The sequence below is a fragment of the Alosa sapidissima genome, chromosome 17 (genome assembly GCF_018492685.1).
Source record: "Alosa sapidissima isolate fAloSap1 chromosome 17, fAloSap1.pri, whole genome shotgun sequence".
Taxonomy (NCBI): Eukaryota; Metazoa; Chordata; class Actinopteri; order Clupeiformes; family Clupeidae; genus Alosa; species Alosa sapidissima.
The window spans coordinates 15,279,782-15,305,391 of NC_055973.1; the positions used below are offsets into that span (position 1 = coordinate 15,279,782).

The 25,610-nt window shown below is 41.2% G+C and overlaps 2 protein-coding genes across 3 annotated transcripts; both read right to left on the minus strand.

The window, feature by feature from the left end:
* Window positions 1-893: 893 nt before the first annotated feature.
* nrbp2b (nuclear receptor binding protein 2b) lies at window positions 894-21,240 on the minus strand. 2 transcript variants are annotated; one of them, XM_042067631.1, is made up of 19 exons: window positions 21,098-21,240; window positions 20,604-20,819; window positions 8,397-8,519; window positions 8,190-8,291; window positions 7,942-8,031; window positions 7,561-7,601; window positions 6,955-7,049; window positions 6,642-6,665; window positions 4,971-5,057; window positions 4,358-4,413; window positions 3,952-4,047; window positions 3,705-3,837; window positions 3,318-3,420; window positions 3,110-3,160; window positions 2,698-2,833; window positions 2,477-2,530; window positions 2,330-2,393; window positions 2,172-2,227; window positions 894-1,886 (listed from the first exon to the last, which is right to left on the minus strand). In XM_042067631.1, the coding sequence occupies exons 2-19, from the start codon at window positions 20,721-20,723 to the stop codon at window positions 1,782-1,784; spliced, it is 1,536 nt and encodes a 511-aa protein (XP_041923565.1). In that variant the 5' UTR covers window positions 20,724-20,819; window positions 21,098-21,240; the 3' UTR covers window positions 894-1,781. The 2 variants fall into 2 exon arrangements, with proteins under 2 accessions (XP_041923565.1, XP_041923566.1); XM_042067632.1 differs by lacking the exon at window positions 21,098-21,240 and adding an exon at window positions 13,782-13,831 and having other exon boundaries at window positions 20,604-20,725.
* Window positions 21,241-24,059: 2,819 nt separating this feature from the next.
* Window positions 24,060-25,268, minus strand: LOC121688199 (mannose-specific lectin-like). The gene is made up of 3 exons (XM_042067647.1): window positions 25,080-25,268; window positions 24,592-24,685; window positions 24,060-24,461 (listed from the first exon to the last, which is right to left on the minus strand). Exons 1-3 carry the CDS (start codon window positions 25,142-25,144, stop codon window positions 24,195-24,197), a joined length of 426 nt encoding a protein of 141 aa, XP_041923581.1. The 5' UTR covers window positions 25,145-25,268; the 3' UTR covers window positions 24,060-24,194.
* Window positions 25,269-25,610: the final 342 nt, after the last annotated feature.

The following is a 25,610-nucleotide window of genomic DNA, read 5'->3' on the forward strand; positions in this document are numbered from 1 at the left end:
AATATTACAGCAAATTTGTAGCAATGTCATATGCAAATGAGGTTTGTCACCAGAAGTTCACTGAAAGTTTGCCATTATTGGCTAAGTGTGGTGGCAAATCACTAGCAAACACATTCGCCTCTAGTGGCAAACTTCTCATTGTTGCCAGAACTTTACTGGAAATTTGGCTGTAGCAACCAACATGGGCAAATTTCTGGCAATATTTTCTAGGGAACTCATTTGTTTCCCACAAATCACCCATACGTTTGCTGGAAATATTTAATTTTTGTAAGGGAAGAGACATTTCTTATGAGGAGTAACAGATTGATCTATAGAAAGGTTGATAATAATTTTGAGCCTTTCATTGATAGTTACCAAAAGTGGATGAATGATGAACTGTACCAATTATTTGTTTGGTCAGCCCTATCCTAACAATTAAGTCATTTCTGTAATTAACGGCAAACTATCAGTTCCATTTGGTAACAAATGTCATACAGGGCATAATATGCAACAAAAAGTAAATGCAAAATCCTACATTTAATTATGTTGAAATGCTTTTTCAGTATTTGAATTTCCCATAGAGCTAAAGTTTTTTTTTGCAGAATTAATGAGATTTTAAAATCAAAAGACGAATGTTTATGACTGTGCTTTTAATGCATGTGGAGAAATGTTAAAATACAATAACTTTACCACTGTGAGAAGTATCCCAAGTTTGAACACCTTAATTCAGAAAGTCTTCCAGAGCAAAAATAAAGTTGTGTATAGTTTTACTGACAGATATGGAGCCATAAAAGTTTAATTGGTATAATTGGCAGAATATCATTTTATCATTTTAATGACTTCATAGCATATTTTTTATAAGGCCAAGTACAACAATTATTTCTTTATGTACATCTGATGGTGGACTGTTTTTGCACATAACCTCAATAAATTAGTAACTAAGATGAAAAGGCTGTCTAGGTGGGCACTTAAGTATGTTCAATCCAATATTTCTCACGATTATTTTTAACTAATAAAAATGGATGCCGGTTTGTAGACACAAAGCATCCAGTGCAGCATATGCAGTACTCCAATACTTTAAATTGACAAGCTTTTTAGAGACTGAAGGCCAGAAATTACTGGTCCATAAGAAAAAATATTGAATTTTCTTCTGAGAAGCGTTCCATTAGAACAGTTCTGGGGTATAGTATACAAGAGAAATGTAAAAAATCTAATGGCAAAAATGTTACCACCTAATGAAAATATGCCTTTAAGTCAATATCTTTACTAAATGACCAACTGGGTTGTCAACTAGGAATTGACAAGAAGCAAATTACATGCAGACAGAGCTGTCATCTTTTGTTCTCTCCCATAACTTACACGCTTATGAAACCACGCTTGCTCTTGGTAATGTGGGTCCCCCCAGCAAGGAGGACATTGCCAACAGGGGAAAACAGAACATGGCTGCTCACCCTAAGGCATGGACGACACTCAGGTCTGAGATGGGCACAACTATCATTATCCCACAACAATGTGGGATGCCTTAGTCATGCCCTGGGTCCTGTGTGGGCCCTTCTCGGGCTGACATGTTCTCTCTCTCTCTCTCTCTCTCTCTTTCTCTTTCTCTCCTGCTTATGAGCCTGATCTTCTCACTGATGAATCAATCCCTCTGTCCGTGTGCGTGGCACTTGGACTCTGTGCTCTGCTCTTCTAACTCTCTTTCTCATGATCCTCCTTATAAAGCATCTCCCTATTCAGCCGAACAGGCACATCTGTCTCCATGGATCCCCCCTCCCCCAGTGGGCAGACTACTCCACAGCGCCCTATCTTCCCTGGGTCACTGTGGCAGTCACCCCGGACGTTATTAGGGATCCTCTGTGGCGACTTAATGCATCCTCAAGAAATGCCACCATCCTCTCACCATCCTCCTAGAGATGGAACAGGGACAGTAAAGGGACAAAATCACTGACAAGAAAATAACATACAATCCATGTACAAAATACATACAAAATCTTGCAATTAATGACTAACTGTGACTTGTGATCTGATAACTCCTCACATGCCTGGTACTCAACAGCGTAGCGTTAATTATGCCATTGACATCATTTCTGAGTTCTGTTCTGAGTTTCTGACAGCAGCAATTCAGTCTATTGAATTAAAACTGATGTTGAGAGGCCATATTTACCATTTGCATCAACCTCAGGTTTACTTACCTCACTGATGAAGGCATAGTGAACCAGCTCATTGACCAGGTCTCTGGAGCTGTCAGCTGGGAACACAAAATTATCAAATGGAAATTACATGTAAAGAATACCCATTTACAACATACTTTATGACCTTCAAAGCATGATTAACACGTCAAATAACTCACTTGGCAGGATATCACAGCTGAGTTGTCGATGTAATTTGTCCTCCATTTTGAGAAACAGGGAAAGCTGAGAGATGATGGAAACATTTAATACAGATAAACCAGGCCTGAACTAAACACACAAGCTTCAAATAAGCCATCTCAACTTACATGAGTTTTGGTCCCTTCGTCATTAGATTCCAGGTTGCAGTGCATCTGCACCACCTAGACATGAAAGCACACACTCAGATAAACCACACACAATCAGGGTTGCTGTCTGGGCTCTGCTCCAAGGTTGCTAAGCAACAAGTTCCAGTTCAAACATATCAGAGCAAAGCCTCTAGTGTCAGAAAAACCTGTGTCAGTACTGTGTCAGTACTGTCAGTACGCACCTTCCTGCTCTCGGTCTCCTGGGGCTCAGGAGTCGGGGTTTTTGAGGTCTCCACCTGTTCCTGGGACATGGAGAGGGCGCGAGGCACAGGGTGGGGTTTAGTGGAGGCAAAATTCATCAAGGGGTAAATTCCGTTTCTGTGGACGACAGAGGATACAGTCCGCACACTACATACACAAGTGGTGTACAACCCATAGGAGAAAGAGCGGCAGCTCTCTCACTTCCTGCAAGTAACAAACGTCTAAGAGATGCTGTGCAATGACTTAAGTCTCATTTACATAAATAAAAGTGTTTTATAATGCAGTGCCAGGATAGACTTCCTCTTCCATTTAATTTCCTGATAGACCCTGAGGTAGCATCACTTAAAGAACAGGAAGTGATAGTGGGTACTTATTGTGTCCCGAGTCACTCACTTCACATCCTCAAGGAATTTATCAAGCTCCAGCGAAGACACGTGAGAGTACCTACAGGTGAGACAGAGACAGGAAATGGAAGGGCTCCAAGTAACTTATCTGTCAGATATTTTAAATATACAACATTATCAGAGGAGAAGGAAAAGAAGAAAAGGAAAAAGAAAAAGAAGAAGATAAAGAACAAAACGATGAGGAAGACATTCCTTACTTCAACTGCACTCCAGGTCGGTCTCCATGGGAAATCTCAGCCATGACAGAATTTGGGTCTATTGACTTTGTCTTCTCCTCCAAACAGTTCTCAGGGAGCAGGTCTTTGGGAGGCAAATAGGAATACAATGAATCTTCAATAGAGAACACCTATGAAAGGCATACGATGTGTGAATTCCTGTTCAATGTGAAAACTAATTCCCATTCACTGGCAATATACAATTTAGAAAATGTGATGGGCAATGAAAAGGTCTCAAAAAAGTGCAATTAATACAAGTGCATGAGTGTGTAGCTCTCAGCATGACTGAATGACTCATGGGTCCCCAACTATGTCCCCATCCCTGACCCTGTGGCTGGCCGTAGCCATGGTCAGGGGCCTCTCACTCACACTGGTTGCTGATGAGGCAGTGGGCGGCCAGCAGTTTGAGGGAGTGGACTTCAAACAGCACACGGTGGAACAGCAGGTCATGGGCTGTGGGCCTGTCGGTGGCTTCATGTCTCACACACGACTGCGTGAACTCCTGCCAGTGAGGACAGGGGACCGGGAGAAGAAGAGGGGTTTGGATGAAACACCAGGCACATGCTAAATTGTACGCAGTCAACAGTGTTTACAATGACTGAATGAGGAATCATACTCTCATAAGGGGGTCCTCTAGCGATTGACCAGCATTAGTTATGGCCTCCTTGGACACAACAGCATCTCCATTAGCTTGGATTTCCAGCACAGCCATCTGTAAACATAGTGCATATTCAAAGTTCTGAAGAGGAAATGTGTGTAATAAATCATATTCTCTTTCTCTGCCAGTCTCTCTCTCTCTCTCTGTCTGTGTGTGTGTGTGTGTATTGCAGGCTATTAGATAGCTCAGCAAGGGAAAGGAGAATGTCCAGACTTTTGGTGATGATACAAGTGATGAGTCCCAGCTGTCCCTGTCTAAAATAATTCTGCGCTCGCACACACACATGCACGCACACACACACACACACACACACACACACAGTACCTGTAATGCCTTTAGCGGTCCAACAGAGGGCAGTGCTTACCTCCAAAGCACAGATCCCAAAGGAAAAAATGTCGATGGCGTAGTCATCCTCCCCCGCTAAAGAAGACAGAGAAGGCAGAGGAGTAGGAGAACAGGAGCGATTACAGACTGCAGGTATGAGCAATGCAGAAGATTAACAACATGGACAGAACAACAGGAATCTGGGGGATCATATGTAAATTAATAAACCCTGGAGTAGCCATGGTAGGCACACCAATCAACAGACAGCACAGATTAACTGACTAAAATAAAATACAGTCCAGACCACAAGAGGATGACACAGACATGAAAACATAAAAACTGTAGCAACATAACAAGAGATTGAGACTGACAGACGGATTGACAGACTTGTCACAGCCCAGTAAGAGAAGCAGACATGCAGTCAGAAGTAATGATACGAGCAGAGGACACACAAGGATAAGGAACGCAACAGAGAAGCAGACAGATGGACAGAATGTCAGGGAGGAGCCTCACAGAGGAGATAACAGAAGAATGACTCTTTGCCGAAAGATAGACTAGAACAGGGACATGTGCACAAAACAGGCAGCAGGACGGTTCAGGAGGGCAGACATTACAACGAAGACAGACTCACAGACAGACACCCTGGCACTCACAGCCATATTCCGGGGAGAAGAAATGCAGGTTGCGCTTCTCGTCGCGCTGGTGTCGCATCTTCCCATGGACACTGGCCTCCGGGATGACTGCCAGAGAAGAGGAGGACGGCGGACATTACACTTACACTTTGTGAATAGTCTGGTCACTCACGATTGGAAAACCTTTTCAACACTAACATGGTGGTGGCCGTAGACATAGCTTAACTTTTGAAATCATTGGTCCAGCCTAACCGATCACATTGATCAGGGATTCATAACATTACTTACCTACTTCACCTACCTACACTTTACAAACTGACAATAAACAGCAGTCAGCAAACAATGTATGTGGGCCTACCTTTGCTGTAAAAAAAGTACACATTCTTCCGAATGCAATTTTTGATATTTGCAGGCCTTGCTACTACTGTTTACCACAGCCACTTTCGATTTTGAAACTAGCGTCATCCCCTCTCGTCGCTGATTGGGCATAATCTGCCGACCGATGGAAATGTTAGTGAACTATGGTGTTCCAGACTAGAATCTCCCTGAACGGAGATCTAGGTGGGAGTGGCCAGGCTACATTACATACCGTAAATCCTCAAATTGTGGCCGTATTTCATGGTTCACTATTAAGTTTCATGTAGGCTAGTTGAAAGAGTGTCGGGATTTCCACCTGCTGTTTTTTGCGAGACAAGGCGGGCGCTTTCATTCATTCATTGAACGTGCGCTGTGCCGTAATGGAAACCTTATTGCGTGGCCAGGTAGCCTAAATTGAGTTATTTTTTTTATTATGCATGATTTACTTTTTATTAAATTCGTAGGCTGGAATGCCTCGCAGCAACAATTGTGTTTAAATGTAGTACTACTTCAGCAAGCTCAGACGGGGGCGGCAAGCGACTGGTAGCTTGACAGCCACGTGTTGGAGACTCATGGTGAAGGACAACGACTTTTCATTGGCAACAGTATTAAATCAACCAACAAGATAAAATATTAAAGAGCGCTTTTATTTCATTGAGTTAAATCGAAACAATGACTTCTAGTGCTCATATTGTGCATCCTCTTGTATTTGAGGGCCAGCCTTTATTTGTCAGAATCGACCATGCCCCCTGGCTATTATCCGAGGCCCGGCTATAAATTGAATCCCGGCCATAATTTGAGGATTTACGGTACAGACACAGGCAAAATCAAAACATCTACACAGGCTTGAGTTTTCAGTTTGACCCAAAAGAAGAAGTTTTTAATTTAAAGGAGAAATTCCGCTAGTTTTCACATAGATCTCCATGAGCGCCCATGTACATGCCCCTAGAGTGTAGCGCTGTAGCTGCCTGACTGCATTAGCTGCTGGCTGTAGCAACTCGAGTTAGGTAACAATTGTTTTTGTTTTTTTTTGTACCAACAGACCTCGACAAAAGGAGATTTATGTGAAAACTCGCCTGATTTCTACTTTAAGCCCAGTGTGCATTGTATTGACTCTACGGTCCAGCCATGCACCATCCTGGGCTCCAACCTACAAACTTATGAGTGTGCTAGCAAGGTGGCTAAAACCAAAGGGTATTAGCTTCTGTCGTTAACACACACTCTCAAGGTTTTGGGAGGGTTTGGTTTTACTCACTGCACAGCACTCTTCCGGCTGGCTACCGTTACATAGGCTACTGTCATGTCTCCATGCACACATGGTGAACTAATTCTTACCATTCACAAACAGCCGATGCCACACTACAAAAGAAGAAAAACAAAACACAAAACTGAGTTCATGTTAATGTTACCTGTTTTGAAATGTTTATGACAAAGGTGTCACATGAGGATTTGTACTCATTTGTGTTTGTGAATGCTCACTCATGTTTGAAGTGTACTGGCTCTGATTTAAGTTTGCTGCAGAGATGTTATTGATGGTCTTACATAAAATATCCAAGTACAAACACCCACAGTACACAACAAAGAGATTCTCTAAAAAGTTAAAGAGAACTGTTAAAAGCAGACCCTGAGAGGAATGCCTGTAAATCACCTGAGCCAATCTTGAGAAGCCCATTGTGCTGAATGAAAATGGTGTCACAAGTCAAGTTGCCATGGATAATTGGGGGATCACATGAGTGGAGGTAGCTGGTAGAGATAGAGACATGTGTAAACATCACTGGAAGACATGCACTTTCATGCTAGCAACTTGTACATTCTTTTGAGGTTTTACACTAATGTTTATAGCTACACTGAAGTGTAAAAGACCGCATGCACCAGTAGTATGTGGCATCTATATTAATACAAATAGCATATAGACAGTGTGGAAAAACTCACAGTTAGTGTCCATTCTTACCGTGGGCAATTATCCCACCACTTCTTGACATACTGTAATTACACAAGCTAATGCCCACTCAACAAATCAGGAGAGCTCAAGATTCCCCTACACACCTGTCCATCATTTTAGACTGCACTACACAGCATATGTATGGGCCTTTTCAGCTGCTAAAAAACCTCTGCCAGAATGGGCCTACTGCCGCTTTGATAAACGGGTGCTCTCTCCTGAGTCCTCTCCACTGAGGCCCCTCTGTGTGAGGTCAGGCCCTTGCTGCAGGGGCGTCTGGTTCTTCTGTGTGAATACCTGATGACTGTGTCTCACCTGAGGGCTGACAGAATCTGAGTGCACCACCGCTTCCACGCCTGAAACACAAACACACCCATGTCACAGCACTGCAAATAGCATCACACTATTTTTGTCTGCCTATTTTACTGGACCCAGTTTTTCCCCAAAGTACTGGAAAACTACAAGCACCGATGACCATCCTAAAATTGTAAAATGCCAACATGTAACATTACTGAAATTAGGGTTAGGGATGAATTATAGTAATCTGTGTGTGTGTGTGTTAGCCTGGGATATGACATTTGTGGCAGTCTCAGTGTCTGTGCCCCATTGCTTGCCCACGTTTGAAGCCTGGCTCTACAAGTGGACTACAAAAGAGTCAGGCCAGATGCTAAAGATTGTTCTGATGCTGTGACTGACCTTTACATTCATGGTCTTGTGATTTTTCTTGGTTTTCTTGAGAAACTGTTTCAGGCTGCCCGAGGACATATACTCTGTGATAAACACAACCTGTGACACACAAAGACAATAATTATTGGAAAGGAAAAAACAACATTCTTGGATTTTGCAGTGTGCTGATCTTGGCGTGTGCTGAGACATGTGGTGTTTGTGTGTGTGTGTGTGTGTGTGTGTGTGTGTGTGTGTGTATGCATTCATCTCAGTCTCACTCGAGCATGGTTATCTTTCGTGTCCAGCCAGTACTTGTGGAACTTGACTATGTTGGGGTGTTCCACTTGCATTAGGTTCTCAAACATCTCTTTAATCTTGTCCTGATGGAGACAACATGCAGCATCATAGAATAATCACGCCTCATAGTTCATAAAGAAGCCTTGTTATTTATAAACACACACACACACACACACACACACACACACCTCCAGAGCCGTGAGGACCTTCCTGTCTGAGAAGAACACCTCATTCCAAACCACCTCCACTCCCTCCTCGGTATCCATGGCGAGGAAGGCACTCTCCGAGCCTGGGACATTACCCTGGCTCACCTGCAGAGGGAAACATAAAAGAAAGGTTTTTGGGGCTGACAGGAGGTGTAGGTGTGAGCATGGCTGTTTCCTGTCGGGGTGGCATACTCAGGAAAGTGAACATCATAATAGTTGTAGATAATAGTGTGCCATTCTCAGCTTAAAGCTATTAGGGCCTGTGTCCAACAATCACGTTTTTTGCACCGACGACAGCTATTTTCTATACAAATCCTATGAAGTTCAGCGTCCTCCGCAGCAAAAAGCCCTCGACGCTGACCCTTTTTTTCCGCAGTGCTCAGAGCGCTGACAGTTTAAATCTGTTCAACTTTTAGAACAGCGCTGGCCTCGTCAATGTCACTTCTCTCTCGACGACCAATCAAAACTTCATAACCTAGCAACAATAAACACTTGATAAAGTGTTCTGAAAATGAGGTTGAGGGCGCTGTCAAAAAACGAGACTGGTGGACACAGGGCCTTAAAAACTGCAGATGCCATAACTGCTTCTGTGCCAAGATGAATCTTGAAATAGAATATGAATGGCAATGAATGAGAAGGAAAGGGGGCCAGAGAGACAGCAGAATTGGGTACACTGAGAGAGAGAGGGAACCACTGGGAGCTGGTGTGTCTGTGTCTGTGTGAGTCCCGCATCTGGGTCTGTCAGACACATAACGCCCAGGGCCTCATTCTACACGCCTGAGCTGAGCGCACATTACAGAGTCACACACACACACACAGACACACACACACACACACACACACACACACACACACGCACACACACACACACACACGTCTGCACCAGCCTGGATGCATATACAGGGACATGCTGAATGAACTCAGGAGTATCCACACATATCCACACATGGGACTCAGGACATTTAAGGCTAAACAACTAAAAGGCACATTTAACACAACGCTACATTATGTACTCGTCTAAAGACATGCTGGTTATCACCCATTTTCATCTGTCTAAGGATGGCTTCCCTTAAACGCCTATGCTCAGGTAGGTGAATGGCACCATCGCCTGTGTCACCTATGTGTGTAGAGACAAGGAGCTGACATGTGAAAGTTTTACCGTCAGCAAACTAGAGCCTGCTGTGTATCTGATATCTGAGGTAGGTTTCATTCAGTCTGGATGAGGTAATCCTTGGCCTCACCACAGTTATAAACCTGCTCCAGGATGATAATCAGATTATAGGTTTTACAGAACCGGGACACAGACTGTCTGATACGCAGTTGGGCGTGACAATGCAGGAAGCGCCGTGATGCTCCTCTTAACCCATTTACTCCTAAAATGCCTGCTAAAAACGCCTAGAATCCTATGGCATTCTAGACTAAATAACCTTATTTCCTGAGGGTTTTCTGAAAAAATACTAAGAATTGTCAACGTCTACCAAAACCTTTATATCTAAGCCTCTGTACACCTAGAAACATGAAATAAAAAGCATGCTGCGCTATGCAGCAACCGGCGGGAGATTCAATGTTGCGCTATGCAGCAACTGGCGGGAGATAGAATGTTGCGTCGTGCAGCATCCAGCACGAATGGGTTAATGCCGTGGAAGATGAAACCACTTCCACCACTCTCTGTGTGCCAATGCCAGAGCAGCACCTTGTCCACGTGAGGTGTGTGTGTGTGTGTGTGTATGTGTATGTGTGTGTGTGTGTGTGAATGAGATGAGTGCTGGTGACTGTTGGTATGGCTACCAGAAAAACAAGCAACAGTTCACAATCCCTTTGGATTGCACAACAGATGATTTATGTTGTTGACAATGGGCTGAATGGTGGATGACAAAAGAATTGTATAAATGTTACATTCAGCTGTAGAGTGAGAGTTGAGAGGAGGCACTGTTTAACAAGTCGTCCTAATTTTGTAAGAGTTATATTGCTATTTCTTGTCTCATTATGTGTTTTTCCCTGAATACATGTCACAATCTCCAATGTACTCTTATGGGCCAGACCTAAGATACCAGAGTGCTCTATCTAGTTTATCTAAGGTAGTTCACCCTTCAATCTATCTGTACAGTGAAAAGACGGGACAGAAACACACTAAGCTACAGTATAAGAGGACTTTCTCCTATCGCTCTTTATCCCATTTGAGACCCAGCCATCTGTCTGGATTACCCACAATGCACTGCCTGGGGATACCCTCGTGGCTACGTTTGTGTTCTGAATCAGGGGTCTAGAGTTTAGAGAGCTAAAGAGCTAAGAGAGGTGTTTTGGTGAGAACAGAATATTATAGGATACTGAGCAACTGTGAACTGTTGTGACAAAATACTCTGTTATCTGGAGATAAATAAAAGCTATAATGTTCATAATTTAAAATTAAAACAAGTGGATTGCCCTTTCCAGTGTAGAAGAGCATTTGTTTTCTCCCTTCACAACGAGATTGGTAAATATCAAATTCATCAGTCTTGCGAGTGCACTGCATGAGTAAGTACTACACCAGTATTACAACAATAGGGAAAGTAAATAAATCTACTGATTTTGGTCAAATTAACTCATTTTGGCAGAGATTGCTCTTAGATTATTGTCACTTAGATTGCCACTTAGATTATTGTTTTTCTGTCCACTGCCTTCTGACATGCTCAGAAGTGAGAGTGCACTGCTAGTGAAAGGATACTCCACCTGTTCTAAGCTACTTATCTGAATGCCATAATTGTTAACTTGTGATTCAACGTATTTACAGCTATAATAACAGCTACACCTTTTTAAAGCATCATCCCACATGATCCCATTTCCAGAGTTTCTCAATGCCTTTGTCTAACGACAGAGACAGTTATGCTTAACACTGCCATATTCTCAGATCGTGTGGAAGGAGCTGGGGGATGTGAAGGCTGACTGAGGCTGCCACTGCCACCACCACATTCTCTCTCACCAGAGTGGAGGTCTGCTGAGACAAAAGCAGCGTGTGGGGTGTCTCTCTGATGGGAAGACATCAGGCCTGGTTCCAGCGCAGAGCCAACTCCCCGTGCTGAGTTAGCCTGCTCCGGCGATACAGGCAGAGGAGGACGTTATCTCACTGACTCACAACCCTCGAGCCGCCCATGCACCTTCCGCCACTGCAGACGCACTCTGAGAGGGCTCCAGGAAAGCAGCCACGAAAGCACTTAGTGGCAAATCGAGCATGTGGTCAGTTTATTGCCAATATCCCGACATGGAGACAAGAGAGGGCAATAAAGGGAAAATAAAGGAAGAGTGAGCTTGGGGAGGATGGGAAGATGGAGAGAATCCCAGGGAGAACTATGGAGGCTTTGTAGAGCCAGGCATTTAGAGACAACATGGGAGATATAAAGCCACACTTGTTCATCACTTTTTTGCATTACCCACTGAATCTTTAATAGTGCCTCATTATAAAACCCTTTCCATGACACAATGCATCTAAGTTTAGAGCCTGAAGATTTCACAGACCAAGTAATCAGAGTTTCAACCAAGTTCAGATTATTATTCAAGACCGAAAGGCCTCTAGTCCCAGCTGCAACGTTCCTTATCGCCACTTCACCCGGCCTGTGACACAAATCCATAGAGAGGAGAGGCAGATTAAATGGGAAATATAATCCAGTGTGTGTGACGAGCTTTTACATGTGCCCATTATGTGCCATCTGATAGGGCCGCGTGGCTCAGCATGTCACTATGCTCATCTCCTCAAAAGCAGCAGGCTCCATGCCACAAACCCTGTGTCCCTGCGCCGACCTCTCCTGAACCGACGCTTCAGCCAGATGCTGTCTGTTGACGGTAAAACAACATCGGCTGCGACTGTGTTATTGTTCTGGGATGATTCTCTACGGACAAGCTCTATTCTAGAATACAACCCACCAATGGGTACCTTTTCCTATGAAGAAGACTAGCCATCAGCGGCATATCACATCACACTTGGTCATTACCTCTTAGGGCCTCCTGGCAACGACCAGGCATGTCTTGTTTCCCACAGGTCTGAAGAATAATTGCAATTGTGGGGTCTCAGAACACATTCCAGCCATGGAGAATGTGGAGCTAATGGACCCCTTGATAAGAATCACTTATATTTGTTGAAATCATATTTCTGCAAAATGCCTTTACGTAACACTCCTACCTATCCAAGCAGCCTGCTCAAAAAAAGCCCTGTGAGTTGCCCTGTCTGGCAAAATACACAAAGAGCGGTTGCACTTAGTGAGGTCATGTTTTCCTTAAGGTCAGACATGCAGAGGGAGGTTTGCTTGTGAACCAATGGCTGTCTCAGAATGAGTCTACTTTTAGTATTATTTTGGCCTCATGTAAATGGTCGATTCACATGACCAGTGTACCTATTTGTAATGAGGGATATACAGCTGTGGGCATTACTCTGATACCATCAGGCAGGCTAAATCCATAGACAGACACTACCTCTTCATACTTCATACTTTTCTAAGTTTCTACATATTTTTCTACTTTTCTTCATACTTCATACTACTTCATACTACTTCATACTTTTCACACCACATAAAAAATTCATCACACCGACATAAAATATTTAAGGAGTAGTAAATAAAGCCTACTGTTAACTGTTTTTCAACATGTCTTCATCACAGAGTACAGCTGCTTAGTCATATTGCAATTAATTACTCATACTATTAACTTTTTCAAAGTAGTTTATTTGGTTTATCAGTGATTCAGTATGAAGTAGTTTACTCAAAAAAATACTTTTCTTAAGACTCCCAGAGGGCCCAGTCTTCAGACTGACCACACAAAAGGTGCTACTAAGCAGGGTGTGATTAGAATTGAAATGACGGGTCTTACATAACAACAATGATTTTTCAAGCTGCACTTATCTTTGAAACAATAAAAGCTTGCTTTGATGTTGATGGCACTGGAGTGTGCAATATTTACCTGTTATACACAGTATCTTAATCAGTATACAATTGCAGATTAACCCTGCATGCATAAAAGCATGCTGTACTGTATGTTTCTACATTCTATGAATGCATAAACTCGGTTCACTGTATAAAATAATCACTCTGCTCATTAAGCAATTATCAAAAACAGCATAGTATAGCATAACGAAATATCCATCAAAGGACCAAAAATAAAACATCCCATTACAGCTACATTTTATTGAATCTTAGAATCTTAACCAAAAAAGATAATGTACAGAATTTACTTTTAATTACCACATGAAATACTAGATGTTATGTCACCCGACAAAGCAATCTAGTGAACAACAAGGTTATTTTATCAGCCCAAATGTTTATACAGCACTCAAAGTTAATTAACATGACGTTAATCACAATTACACCAGCACAAATTCTGCAATGCAATATTTACACATACCGTAACACCGCCGGTGTCAGTCTGACCCCAAACTCAGCTCAAGGTCTTATCTGGAACAATGATTTTATTGAACTCATAAAAGTCAAGTCAAACTCAAGAGTATCTTCAGAGTTTGTGGCTAAAGGCTATGCTATCAGCTTCGTAAGCTTCAGGGTAAATGGCTAAACACACATGGAAATCATTCAGGAGACCAGGCCTCACAGACTCTAAACCATTCACGTGGACCCAACGCTGAGAAATATACCACCTCCTTAGCATATGATAAGATGAAGAGTGGAAATGCCATAAGTTTTATCAGAGTGGCGAGCTAAGGATATTGATTAGCTGTCCATGTTCATCTGGAAAACAAAGCCGAAACTAGCACTACAGCCGAGCCGTTCAGCTATTCTTCCTGTAAGCGTATGAACAGAAAGAAAATAGGATCTTAATATAACTACCACTTTTTATTGAAATTGCATAAAGACGGAACACTGCCCAAGCACAGTTATATTATCCAGCTCAAGAGTCCTCAAACATAATATCTAAACACAGAACTTGTGGATTACAACAGTTAAGCGATACAAGAAAGGTGTCAATATGGGCTGCAATTCTATGTTCAAGATGGAATGTATCATATATATGCTTATATATATATATATATATATATATATACATACATGCATACTGCTGTTTCTATAACCCATTCCATCTTGAGAACTGAAAGTATTGTCACACTGTTAGAAGCTGTTATACACAACAGGCCCAAATCTGGTCCAAACAATCAACATATTGTGGAGAGAAGGATATTTTGGTGAGGGGAAAACACATCCCCTTTACTGCTGCCTTTTCTATAGCCTTTGCACCCTGTAACAATATTGGCAGAGGACAAAAAGGACAAAAATGGGCCACGCTGGCCGAGTACAATGAAGTGCTCAGAAAGTGGTCATATTTGGTTGGTGAATACTACCTACTTCCAGGAAAGTGGAATTATGCTGAGGCGAGACGGCTCCACAACACTTTCAGTTAATGTGGACGACTGATTTGGAAGTGTTTGTTTTCTATGGGCCTAAAACTGGCACACGTCCCATGCTTTTAAAGGAACATCTGGACTTGCTTTGTTCCCAGAGGGAAATAATAGGAGCTGGCATATAGGGGCTTTATTGAGGTCTACTATAAAGACCTGGTAATTGCTGTCCGTTCCTCAACAACTTCAGTCCTGTGAAAGGTAAAGGGAGGGGAGGTGGGGGGACCTTATGGTTTCACAGCTACTGACACAAGTGTTGGCTTTATTTTCTGATACAAAAATATGCTAACCCCTTGAATATCAAACCTTTAAACTTTAATTAACCTTACAATAACAGAATGAATGAACCAATATAAAACTGTTCTTTTCAGATATCGCTATACAATAAACACTATTTTCCTCAACAACTTCAGTCCTGTGAAAGTTTAAGGGAGGGGGACCTTGTGGTTTCACAGCTACTGACACATTGTTGGCTTTATTTTCTGATACACAAATATGTTAACCCCTTGAATATCAAACCTTTAAATTTTAATTAAACTTACCATAACATGTGAATGAACCAATATAAAATGGTTCTTTTTAATAGATATCACTATACAATAAACACTATTTTGACCTTTAACATTTGTGAATTTGTCCACTTGTGAATTTCCAATGGTGTGGCATGTCATCTTAATTCCCAACATCGCTGTTAAATCCAGAAGAATGTTGTAAAACTTTATATAATTGGATTTAATTGTATAATATGGGGGGCGGGGGGTAGTTCATGCCAATAAAACCAAGCCACAATAAGTATTAATTAATGAGACTAAGGAATATCTTCATGAGAAAAAAAAAGATTGTCTACTTCTGATAGCAGGCAATCGAGAATACTATAGCAAAAATAAAACGCTTTGAACACAGAGCTCCAGGGAAATATAGAGAAAACAAGTTTGATGAAGGAGCGAGTAGAATAAGAAACAGAAAATGTATACTAAGCTGGTAAGTGTATTAAGCTGGGTGAAAGCTGAATCACACTTTAGTTGACGTCAGCCCGTTCTTCAGACCGCTTTTTATGCCATCTCTCCTTTTTTTAAGGCTATTCTCTGACAGACACATTTCCAACTTCCTGGTATTTGTCAGCGTTTTTAAAGACTCCAAAGACCTTCAAGGTGATGTGGCGTGGTGATGTTCGAAACCTCTACAAAAGCTGTGATGAAGACTAGAAGTGGTCGAAACATGTTGGCTGTTTTAATGACTTTATTATATTATAACAAAGGCTTTTAGAGACTTCCTTCCTCATTGTTACTAAATTTGGAGTGCCTTGATTCCTGCATTGGTTCAATACATAATATTTCATTCTGACAGTCTGGGGATTTATTTGGGTTAAGGGTTTACATTTACTTGAAGTGAGATTAGATCAAGCACTCTCCATAAAATACTGATTGGACCATACAGTCCCAGTAAACACGTAATAGGAATATACTGGTACTCTCAGTTTCATACTTATGAATGACTTCAGAGAAAGTAGTGATTAATGCCAACATCAAACTTTTTTGTGCCTGACCTAATTTTTGCTTCCCCCCTCCATATAACCCACTGTTTAGTCTAAACAAGGACTGCGTTGGACGTCCTCAAACAAAAAGCACAAGAACTCCACCACAGTTCCTATTATGCTAAAATACAGCAGAATGTGACAGAGTGTGACATGGAAGTGGACAAGGTTAAAGGTCACTTCCTTGCACACAGGCCTCTTAATTCTCTTCATCTTTGCCCTGCCAAAGGTGGCTGGAAAATAGCTTACATGCCTGACCTGTGGTAGCAATATTAGTGAAAATTATGCAAAGATGTCAAAATAATACAACTGAACTAGCATAGTTGAATCATTAAAACAATATAAATTAAAAAGAGAAGTTTGCAATGCCCTCAGCAGTTAAAAATGGGAACTTCCTATGAGAACTTGCTATATACTCTGTCTATTGATATTGTGAAGTGAATTGTGTTTTGACAAACATGTAACAGTAATAATAAGAGCAAGAAGAGACATTATTTATTTGATATTTGCTACTGCCTACTGATTTTTGTTATCTGTGTCCACAATATTCACTACAATTTCCTAATCAAATGGTATGCCTATTATCACTGATGCCTCTTAATGTCTGTGTGGTGACTACACCAGAGTGAAATGAATCTTGGTATGAATCTAATGTGAATCTGTATGTCTGTCTATGGTAAATCCTCAGAGTAATTGAATACTGATATGTGTTGCAGTGCCATTGGTTCTTCTTTAGTCTTGCTGTTTGCTGGAAAAAACAACAACAAAAACAACCAAAATTACAACTAGGGGGATCATGGACTCATAGTGTGTCCTGGCAACAGTATTCACACTTGTGCACCTGCCAGCTTCTATTCTTAGTTTTAGAGAACCACCCACTCTCTCTTCTGTGCTGCTTCTTATGGTAAAACTGTCCAACCCAGTCACACAAGAGTCCAAGTGTCCAGGACTCAGGTGAACCAGGACAGAACCTGTCTATTGTCTTTGGCATCATCAGTCTAAAACTATAATAATTCATTCCTATGGTACTACCACTATCCAGTGCATGAAAATCAGTATAAAAAAGTAAACAAAGAGATTAAAGTAATTAAAGTATACAAAATGACAGATGTTTGTTTTCACTGTATTCTGTGGTCTACAAGTCTGGTAAAATATTCCGGCCTACATTTAATTTGTGAGGCAATGTTTCCATTTTTCTCAGTGTGGTCCTAAGGCAATTAGAGGCCATAGAAGAGGGCCATAAACATTGTGACATTGGGCTTTAACATGTTTGCTGACAGCTTTACAGCTATCTCTCCTGTAATTGCACACGGAAGACCATTCAAGGGTCACACAGGGGAAAGAGTATACCTTCAGTGATTTACAAAATGTAGAGTGTTGATGAAATATGTTTCATGTCTTTTTAATTATAAAGTCACACTTTAACTAATAGAGTGTCAGTGATTTGAGTCGAATTTCGCCTGCTGATGTTATAGCATTTAAAATAGTCCACATAAGAATATTAAAATACATGAAAAAAACTGATTAATATAAATAATTACATTCATTTGTCTATTGTTTCCAATTTCCATAGATTACCACAAACCATGTGAGAGCTGTATCAGAGGTCAATCCAGGCTAACCTATTTCATTATTTAGTTAAATACTCTGGAAATAATCAATGACTGCTTCTGGGACAAAATGAGTCCATACTCCTAATTGTTATTGCATAACAGTGAAAGACGCTTTGAGTGACAGACAGCGATTATGTTTTTGCCCTACTGTAAAGTGCAAACATACAAACAGGTGGCCTGCAGCAGTGTCACTTGTCCTTGTGTCCCCCTGGGGGAAATCTGAGTGGGTGCCATTCCACACAGGACAGCTGCCATCCAGGGAGTCGACTCTGGCATCAACACACTCATTAGACTGCAAAGTGCACATCAGTAAAGAGATCCCCTACAGCACAACTGCACTTGCAGTTGTTTGTGTGTGTCTGTCTCTGTGTGTGGCTCTTTATACAGTATGGATCTTTATAACTAGGTATTAACTTACTAGAAACTTGCTAATGTCAGAGTTTAAGAAATATTAAAAAATGCACAAATAATTTAGCAATTTGTTCAATTAGCTACATTTAGTTTGTTTCAACGTAACCCTGAGAGTTCAGCTACTTAAAGCTAGTGGTCCCATGTTCTCTTTTGGTTACAATGGCAGGCCTGTTGTGTAGTGCAGCAGCACACATGCAAGGAGCAAAGGTCACAAGACGAAGGCCGTTCAGTTCCCTTCACAGTTCCAATGAATATCAGCACTTCAGAGGGGCAAAGCAAACACAACGCAAAAGTTCACCATGCACTGTTTGCATTTGTTCTGAAACATGTCTAACAGTCGTCCTGACTAGAAAATGGGATTTTCAGTATCTATCTGTGGTCAGCCACATGTTTCTTCACCTGGGATGGGTTTTTAGCTCGCTGGAACACTGAATTACAATGTCTTCACCCCTTTTCCTGGCTTTACCTCTTGAGCCCAGGTTCACTAACCCAGTACTAAAAGGATTCACTTCCTCACCAATGATTTCACAAGAGAGCGAACTAGTACTGTCTGACAATACCCAGTAGGGTCAGCTGAAGGGATGAGAGAGGTTAGGTGAGGTGAGTTTTTTTTTTTTTGTTTTTTTTTTAAAGCTGTACATTCATCAAACATTTTGCAGTATTTATTTCATTTTGTTACTACTTACTGAGTGCAAGTTTCTTTGTCATGCCATTTTATGTGGGAAAACTCACCTCACTCAAGGGCATTTGGCCTACTCAGTACCAAACATAGACTCATGTTCACATTTGTATGGACCTTGTTAGGGATAATCACTGGCAATTGGGCACTTCACAAGGCCAATACATTTTCCATGTTAACAAAGGTGAAACAAGTCTACCATCAGTCTACCAAGGTCGGGTAATCTTGAAAAGTTAGTCTTGATTTAGGATTTTCCCTCAAAGAACATTATCATTGTCTGTGTCTAGTATTTTAACATATTTGATCTGATGACATAGCACACAGGACAGATGTTGGTCTGTGGATGTAGGCCTAATACATGCCTTGTGGGTACAGCAGAGTTTTAGGTTTAGTCCTACTGACATGCACATTTACAGCTGCTATAATCTGTCAGTTCTTGTTACCTTTCTAGGCAAAGGCAATTTGTGTTTGGATGGCAGGATTATTAATGTCTTCGGAGCTTTCCTCATCAATATCAACTGAAAAAGGCAGTGAACGTGATTGCTGTACCCAAATAGTTGTTTTCCACGGTAATATCAGAGTATGGATATTCATAGGATTTGGCTATGACCATAAACCCTAAGACCTCTGAAGAGCACCACTGACTTATGGTAGGCTGCCTATATAAGGGACCACAGCTTAGTTGCCTTACGTCTGAAAATGACTGGATACTGCGTGTTACTGACTGTGACTGTTGAAATCATAATTTAATATTGAACATTACTGTTGTGAGCATCTGTAGAGCGCGTCCCACAAATGTTTTCGTGGCGAAGAAACACACTTCACGAGTAATCAATGAATGGAAAAACACCAGAGGGGGAGGGGCGGTGCTGTGCCTGTCGGTCTAGAGAACTATTCTGTTGATATGACGAGTGCGTGTTGCAGAAAGATAACCTTCATCTAATCTAGTCTTTTAGTACACCACGACCAGAATATTCTGCTTTTACATGACATCGATATTATGGCGCACACCTACATTAATGTCGGTTTGGTACAAAAATGAACAGACTGTTGATTTGAATAAAATATACTAGCATTTGAAGTTAATAAAATTGTCTCGTAGAAGAAATGATAGGCTAGCTAATTGTGATTGACAAACAGGACAGGGCTCTCATGAACTCATGGTGCACCTGCTGCAAGAACATTATAATTGGTGAAAACATCCTTCACGAACAGAATACATTAAAAAAAAAAACACCTGACCTATTAATCGTAATATGTTCACTAGATAGGTCAGCGCGCAACAATTTTCCCTAGGTGTGTTCGCGGTTTGGTTACCACCAGCATCGACATGGACGGAGCGTCGTCCGTCCGACCCCGCCCCTCAGCCGGTAACAACAAACGGTGGCTTGATATATGACAGCCGGTTGCTATCCACTTGAATATAAAACCACCCCGTGTAGCCTCTCATTGTCAATACGAGACCTGACTTATGAGTATTTCGGAATTGTACCCATGCACGGCCAGACCGTAGCCTAGACTGTAATGCTATGCTGCACACAATCAAGGTCTAATAACAAACAAAGCATATAATCAGTCTTACCTTATCCTTTCTTTTTTGCCAGCGTCCACATGGGCTCTCTTCCAGGATTTCACTTTCATCCTCACTCTCTTCTTCCTTGCCCTCAGAGCCTGAATTCCTCTCGGGTACTGACATAGTCATTGTATTCCTTCCGAATATTTTTTCTCTAGGCTTCTCCAATAACTTGGCGTCGTCGCAGACAAGCTTCTCAACTTGCTCAGCCTAAAGGCAGAATCGCTGTAGACAGAAGACCAACTGATAGCCTACAGTATGCCCCCAGTAATGACGCGCCTGCATCAATGCAATTTCATAGTGGGTAACGTAGCCTACGCTCTATCATATACAGGTAAGGTTACCGATAAAGATCTACAAACACGACTGTGCAATAAAGTGCATTAGGCCTATACGTTACGCGACTGCTGGTTTCAGAGGAGATGGGAAGTAACCGTCTAGAACTACAGTTAAAAACAATTGGGTGAATTTAAAATGACAAATACGAAAAAAATGCGAAATACCTAGCAATACGAGAGACGCTCTTCTCAGTGGTAAAAAGAAGACAGTATTCCATTTCTCAAATATCTCATAAAGATTCTATTTTCCATCCTTGCGCAGAGACGTTGTCAATAACCTGCTATTGTAATACACATCACTGTGGCTGAGTTATGCTCGGAGCTTGAAAAGCTATCTGTTGGCGCAAGAAGACTACCGTAAATGACTGTAAGTGGGCGCAATCTAAAAAATGAAGTATATAAATATATGCCTTGAGTTATATAATATTTTCTACTCTCATTTTTAGGTAAAGCTATGCAAACAAAAAAACGACATGTTAAATCAATTAACACCTTAAAACTAATCAACGTAGGCATATATTTTATTTGGGTTTAGGCTAATTGTAGAATGTAAACTGCACTGCCAGTGTGCCTGTTTGTGAGAGTAGGGTAGGCGGAGGCATACTATAATCTAAATCTAATCTGATATAGCCTATGAGACACAAATGAGATTGTGTATAGTTTATTCATAAAACACATTTTGTATGGGCTGTTTTGAATGAACTATTTATTGCTTATTGCTTATTATTATTTATTTATTTATTATCGGGAAACATAGATTCCTTGCTTTCAACACATCCTCAGTTGTTACAAATAGACCTACCATGTAACATCACATCATCACAGTATAAATATATTCTTGGGATATGATATCTAAAAAGCTAACTGGTTTCACTCTGTGGTGGCATACCAACCATGTCAAAGAGCATTTAACGCCCAACTATTTTATCAGTATTTGATCTAAGCTATAACATTACAAGTTACTGAATACAAGTATGAATTCAACAGCAAGTGTGGAGCTCATAAAGTATAATGTGACAAGCAGGAAAACGCTCACAGCCAAGTAGGCCAGAGGGTTTGTGTTTGTGTGTGTGTGTGTGTGTGTGTATGTGCTGTTGGAACAACTGAGAGTAAATTTCCATAATAAACACTGAAAGCAGTTGAGAAAACAGCCTTTTTGTTCTGTTTCTGAGCATTTGGTTACTAAAGGCCATTTCTTGTAACATTTGACTAATTAATTGAACAAAAAGGTTAAAAAATGTTTTTCAACTCTCTATAGGCTACCTTAAATAGAATATATTTTCATCTTATGTGCATACTGTTTGCATCAAGCTGTTTTCACTGTGCCATGCAAAATACAGAAGGTCTAAGCATGAGAACATCATATTCAACATGTTGACCCTGTCACTGACTGGTGCAACTAATGACTGTAGCCTATAGACAGGATGACATGAAGGACACAGTGAAGCATGACAGCATGAAGGAAAACCTATAGGCCTAAAAGTCAGTCATGGTTTGTTGATGTGGTGATAGGCCTATTTGACATTAACTCAAATAGACAAGGATACAGTATAGTGAATCAAGTGTTCAAGTGTTTTTGCACAGTAGCCCAGTGTACTTTTTCCTTGAGCAAAGGACTGTTACTGTTACTTGCATGGCTTTATGCAAGAATGGCATGGACTTATGATGTGTTAATAAAGTGCTGTAACAAGATCAGACAAACCAGAGAGTGGCCTAAAGTGTTCTACAGTGGACAAATTAAGCAGCTCTGCTGCCACCTTGTGGTGAGTAGGCGTATCTTCTGGTTAAGAAATACATACATGATATATAGTTAGAATTTGTCGAAAGTCAGAGCAAATAATTTGGACAACTGTGAAATTTTGCATTGACTTTGAGTATGTTGTGTTGAGGTGTATTTTCTGGACGTAAATGTGACTGGTAACATTTTGCCTGTATTAATCAATCACTGGCCAACATGTCTCAACATATTACTCCCTCTTACCTTTCTTCCCTTGTGACATGCCAACAAACTATTGTTTGACCTCAATGTGAAAAGAACATCACTGAGCTTGTCGTCGATCCCTCTCATCTTTAATGAGATTTATCCTTGGCACAGGCCACACCAGCAGGACAATTGCGACGTCTAGACAGGCCTTGTATCTGGCTATGGCAGACAGCACCCATGGGAATCCCAGTTGTAAAGTGGGCAGGGGGAATGCCAGCTCAGATGCAAGGCCATCCCATAGTGGTAGGAGAGCTGCCAAGGGCTAATGACTGAGTTTGAGTGATTTATGTTGGCCATCTCTAAAAATAGACATTTTAGAATTTAACATCTGAAGGTCTTTGTGGTCAGAAATAATTTAGAGATGATTACAACAGATATGGGTTAAAGGGTACAGTATATGTTGTGATGCCAAATAACCTCTCCCTACAAAAGGGAGAATACATTATTTCAAGTAGTATTTACTAATACTGCATAATTTATTCTTTTGTGTGTATCACATATTGTAGCCAGGGTCCAAGGAAGAATTGCTGAACTTACTCAGGGGCCCAAGGGCTCAAGGGGCCCTGAATCCCAAGCCTCTGTGTGTAGTTGCTACTATGTTCTCTTTCCTTGATATGGGACCCCACCGTCAAATAGCATGGGTTATGTTATGTAATATGTCTTAATAGTGCCCCTCAATCATATACTATAGGTTAATATGTGATAATCATGCTTTGTAATTGGTATCTTTTTTCACAGCAACATTCCTTGAATCTGTCTATGGTTATGTGATATTTGTTATCCGTCTCAATCTGTCCATTTATTCCCAAAAAACTCACCAGAAGTCTTCAATTAAGGGGTTATTTAAAAAAAAAAATCTTATGGGGGACCTGCCTCCTGAGCCCCCTAGCTTAGCTACCAACCATCTATGCCCAGGGGCCCAGTGGCTCATAATCCGTCCATGTTTGTATCCAAGTGAGCATTTGAAATGTACGTAATAGGAGAATCTCCAACGGCATATGCATATGAATAAATTGAAATCAACAAAATAGTTAATTGTATAGTAATGTCAAAAACACCCGATTCTTACTCTATCTCTCTGATTACAACCCTGAAAGCCTTAAGTTGAAAATGAACAGAGAACTACTCAAGACAGGCAGAATATATTTTCCTTGCAAGTTTTATTCAACAAGAATTCTAGTAAGAAATGACTTGCAGACACTGGGGAGGCACATGGTAGGTATTCTTGGTATCCTTGGCCTGACCACTCTGAGGAAGTGTCATCGCCAGGGTCCCTCTTCACTTGTGGCCCTTGGACTGGGCAGAGGACCACACCTCCTCGCTGTCCCTCTCCACCACCATGGTACCGTCGTTGCGCAGCCACATGCGGCAAGTCTTGAAGCCTCCGGAGGCCTGGCTTTTGGTCTGCCACATCATCTTGTTGTCCCTTTTGTACATCACAAAGTTGCAGTCATCTTGCATGCACAGGCGATGGGCATCCCTCTGGCCTGCCGTGTCCGAGCTCCACATGGGTTTCCAGCCGTAGATGACAAAGTTGCCATCCTCCTACAGAGCATTTGAGAGATATGTTATGGGGATAGTACATTTCTCCTTCACATGCGTTTGGTTTGAAGGTAGATACGGATTTTACATTCTTGTTCATAAGACACTTATGTCTGTAGACACAGTATTCTACCTGGAACACAGCCTTCCACTCATGGTTGTTGGACATAAGGTAGTCTCCCCTGCGGAGCTCATCATACTTGGACATATAGTTTCTGCTCATGGTTCTACAATGTACAAAATGTGAGACAGAGCACATTATTTCACATTGTTTTTTTTATGTGCAAATATAGCCTGGGAAACAGACAAATATGAGACACATTGAATTTGCTCAGGCAGATCCTGGTGTTAGCAAGGCCAGTACAAATATGACAGGCCTATCTTTAGGACAGGATAGGATTGATCTTTCACAAAAACTATTGTTTTCCAAAACAAAAAGATCAACTTATAAAAATAACAGAGAATCAAAAATACAGAGAAGTAATACACTAGTAATATGCAAAGAATACAATATAGACAATACATACATTGAATATGACATTAATATCCCTATAACACATGCTTCTATGGCCAATACTGTCACAAAAACTACTGACGTCTAAACAGCAACATGGTACTCACAGGCTGGGACGGACGTAGGCGATCTGTCTGTTGAAGCTGGACTTCAAAGTGCAGTGATAAGGCATAGGATGGGGCTCTTTTATAGCAAAATCCCAGAGAACACTTCTCAGTGATAAACAGGACACTGTTTCCACAAACAGAACTCAGTCTTTGATTTGCAAGACTGGTGTTTTATGTCTCTTAAATGGTTAAATGAGTTAAGAGGCAGATTCTGTTAAATGGGCTTTAATTGTTTACACCTGGTGTGTCTGAGTGGTGTTAGTGTGACACCGTCTTTTAAGTGGATTCACACTTTATAACATTAAGCAGAGGCTTGTATAGACTACTGTAAGTTACAACACTAATGTATGTGCATGTAAGTCTTGTTAACAAGTAATGTTGCAAAACATGTTAATGCACTAAAGTTCGTATTCATGAATAGAGATGCTATCAACACTCTTTCATAGTTATGTCGGTTGCACAATGACACTGTCTGAAAATGCAGTCCCACATGATTCAAAAGTAGTTTTCATTAAATAAGCCAACTTATGA

Coding starts and splice junctions, on each gene's coding strand:
- LOC121688199 (XM_042067647.1), bottom strand. CDS start 25,144: ATGCCTTATCACTGCACTTTGAAGTCCAGCTTCAACAGACAGATCGCC. Junction 24,686..25,079: donor GCCTACGTCCGTCCCAGCCT/GTGAGTACCATG, acceptor TGTACATTGTAG/AACCATGAGCAGAAACTATA. Junction 24,462..24,591: donor AGTGGAAGGCTGTGTTCCAG/GTAGAATACTGT, acceptor AATGCTCTGTAG/GAGGATGGCAACTTTGTCAT.
- nrbp2b (XM_042067631.1), bottom strand. CDS start 20,723: ATGACTATGTCAGTACCCGAGAGGAATTCAGGCTCTGAGGGCAAGGAA. Junction 3,421..3,704: donor CTGCCTCATCAGCAACCAGT/GTGAGTGAGAGG, acceptor TGCCTCCCAAAG/ACCTGCTCCCTGAGAACTGT. Junction 2,394..2,476: donor ACGAAGGGACCAAAACTCAT/GTAAGTTGAGAT, acceptor ATCATCTCTCAG/CTTTCCCTGTTTCTCAAAAT.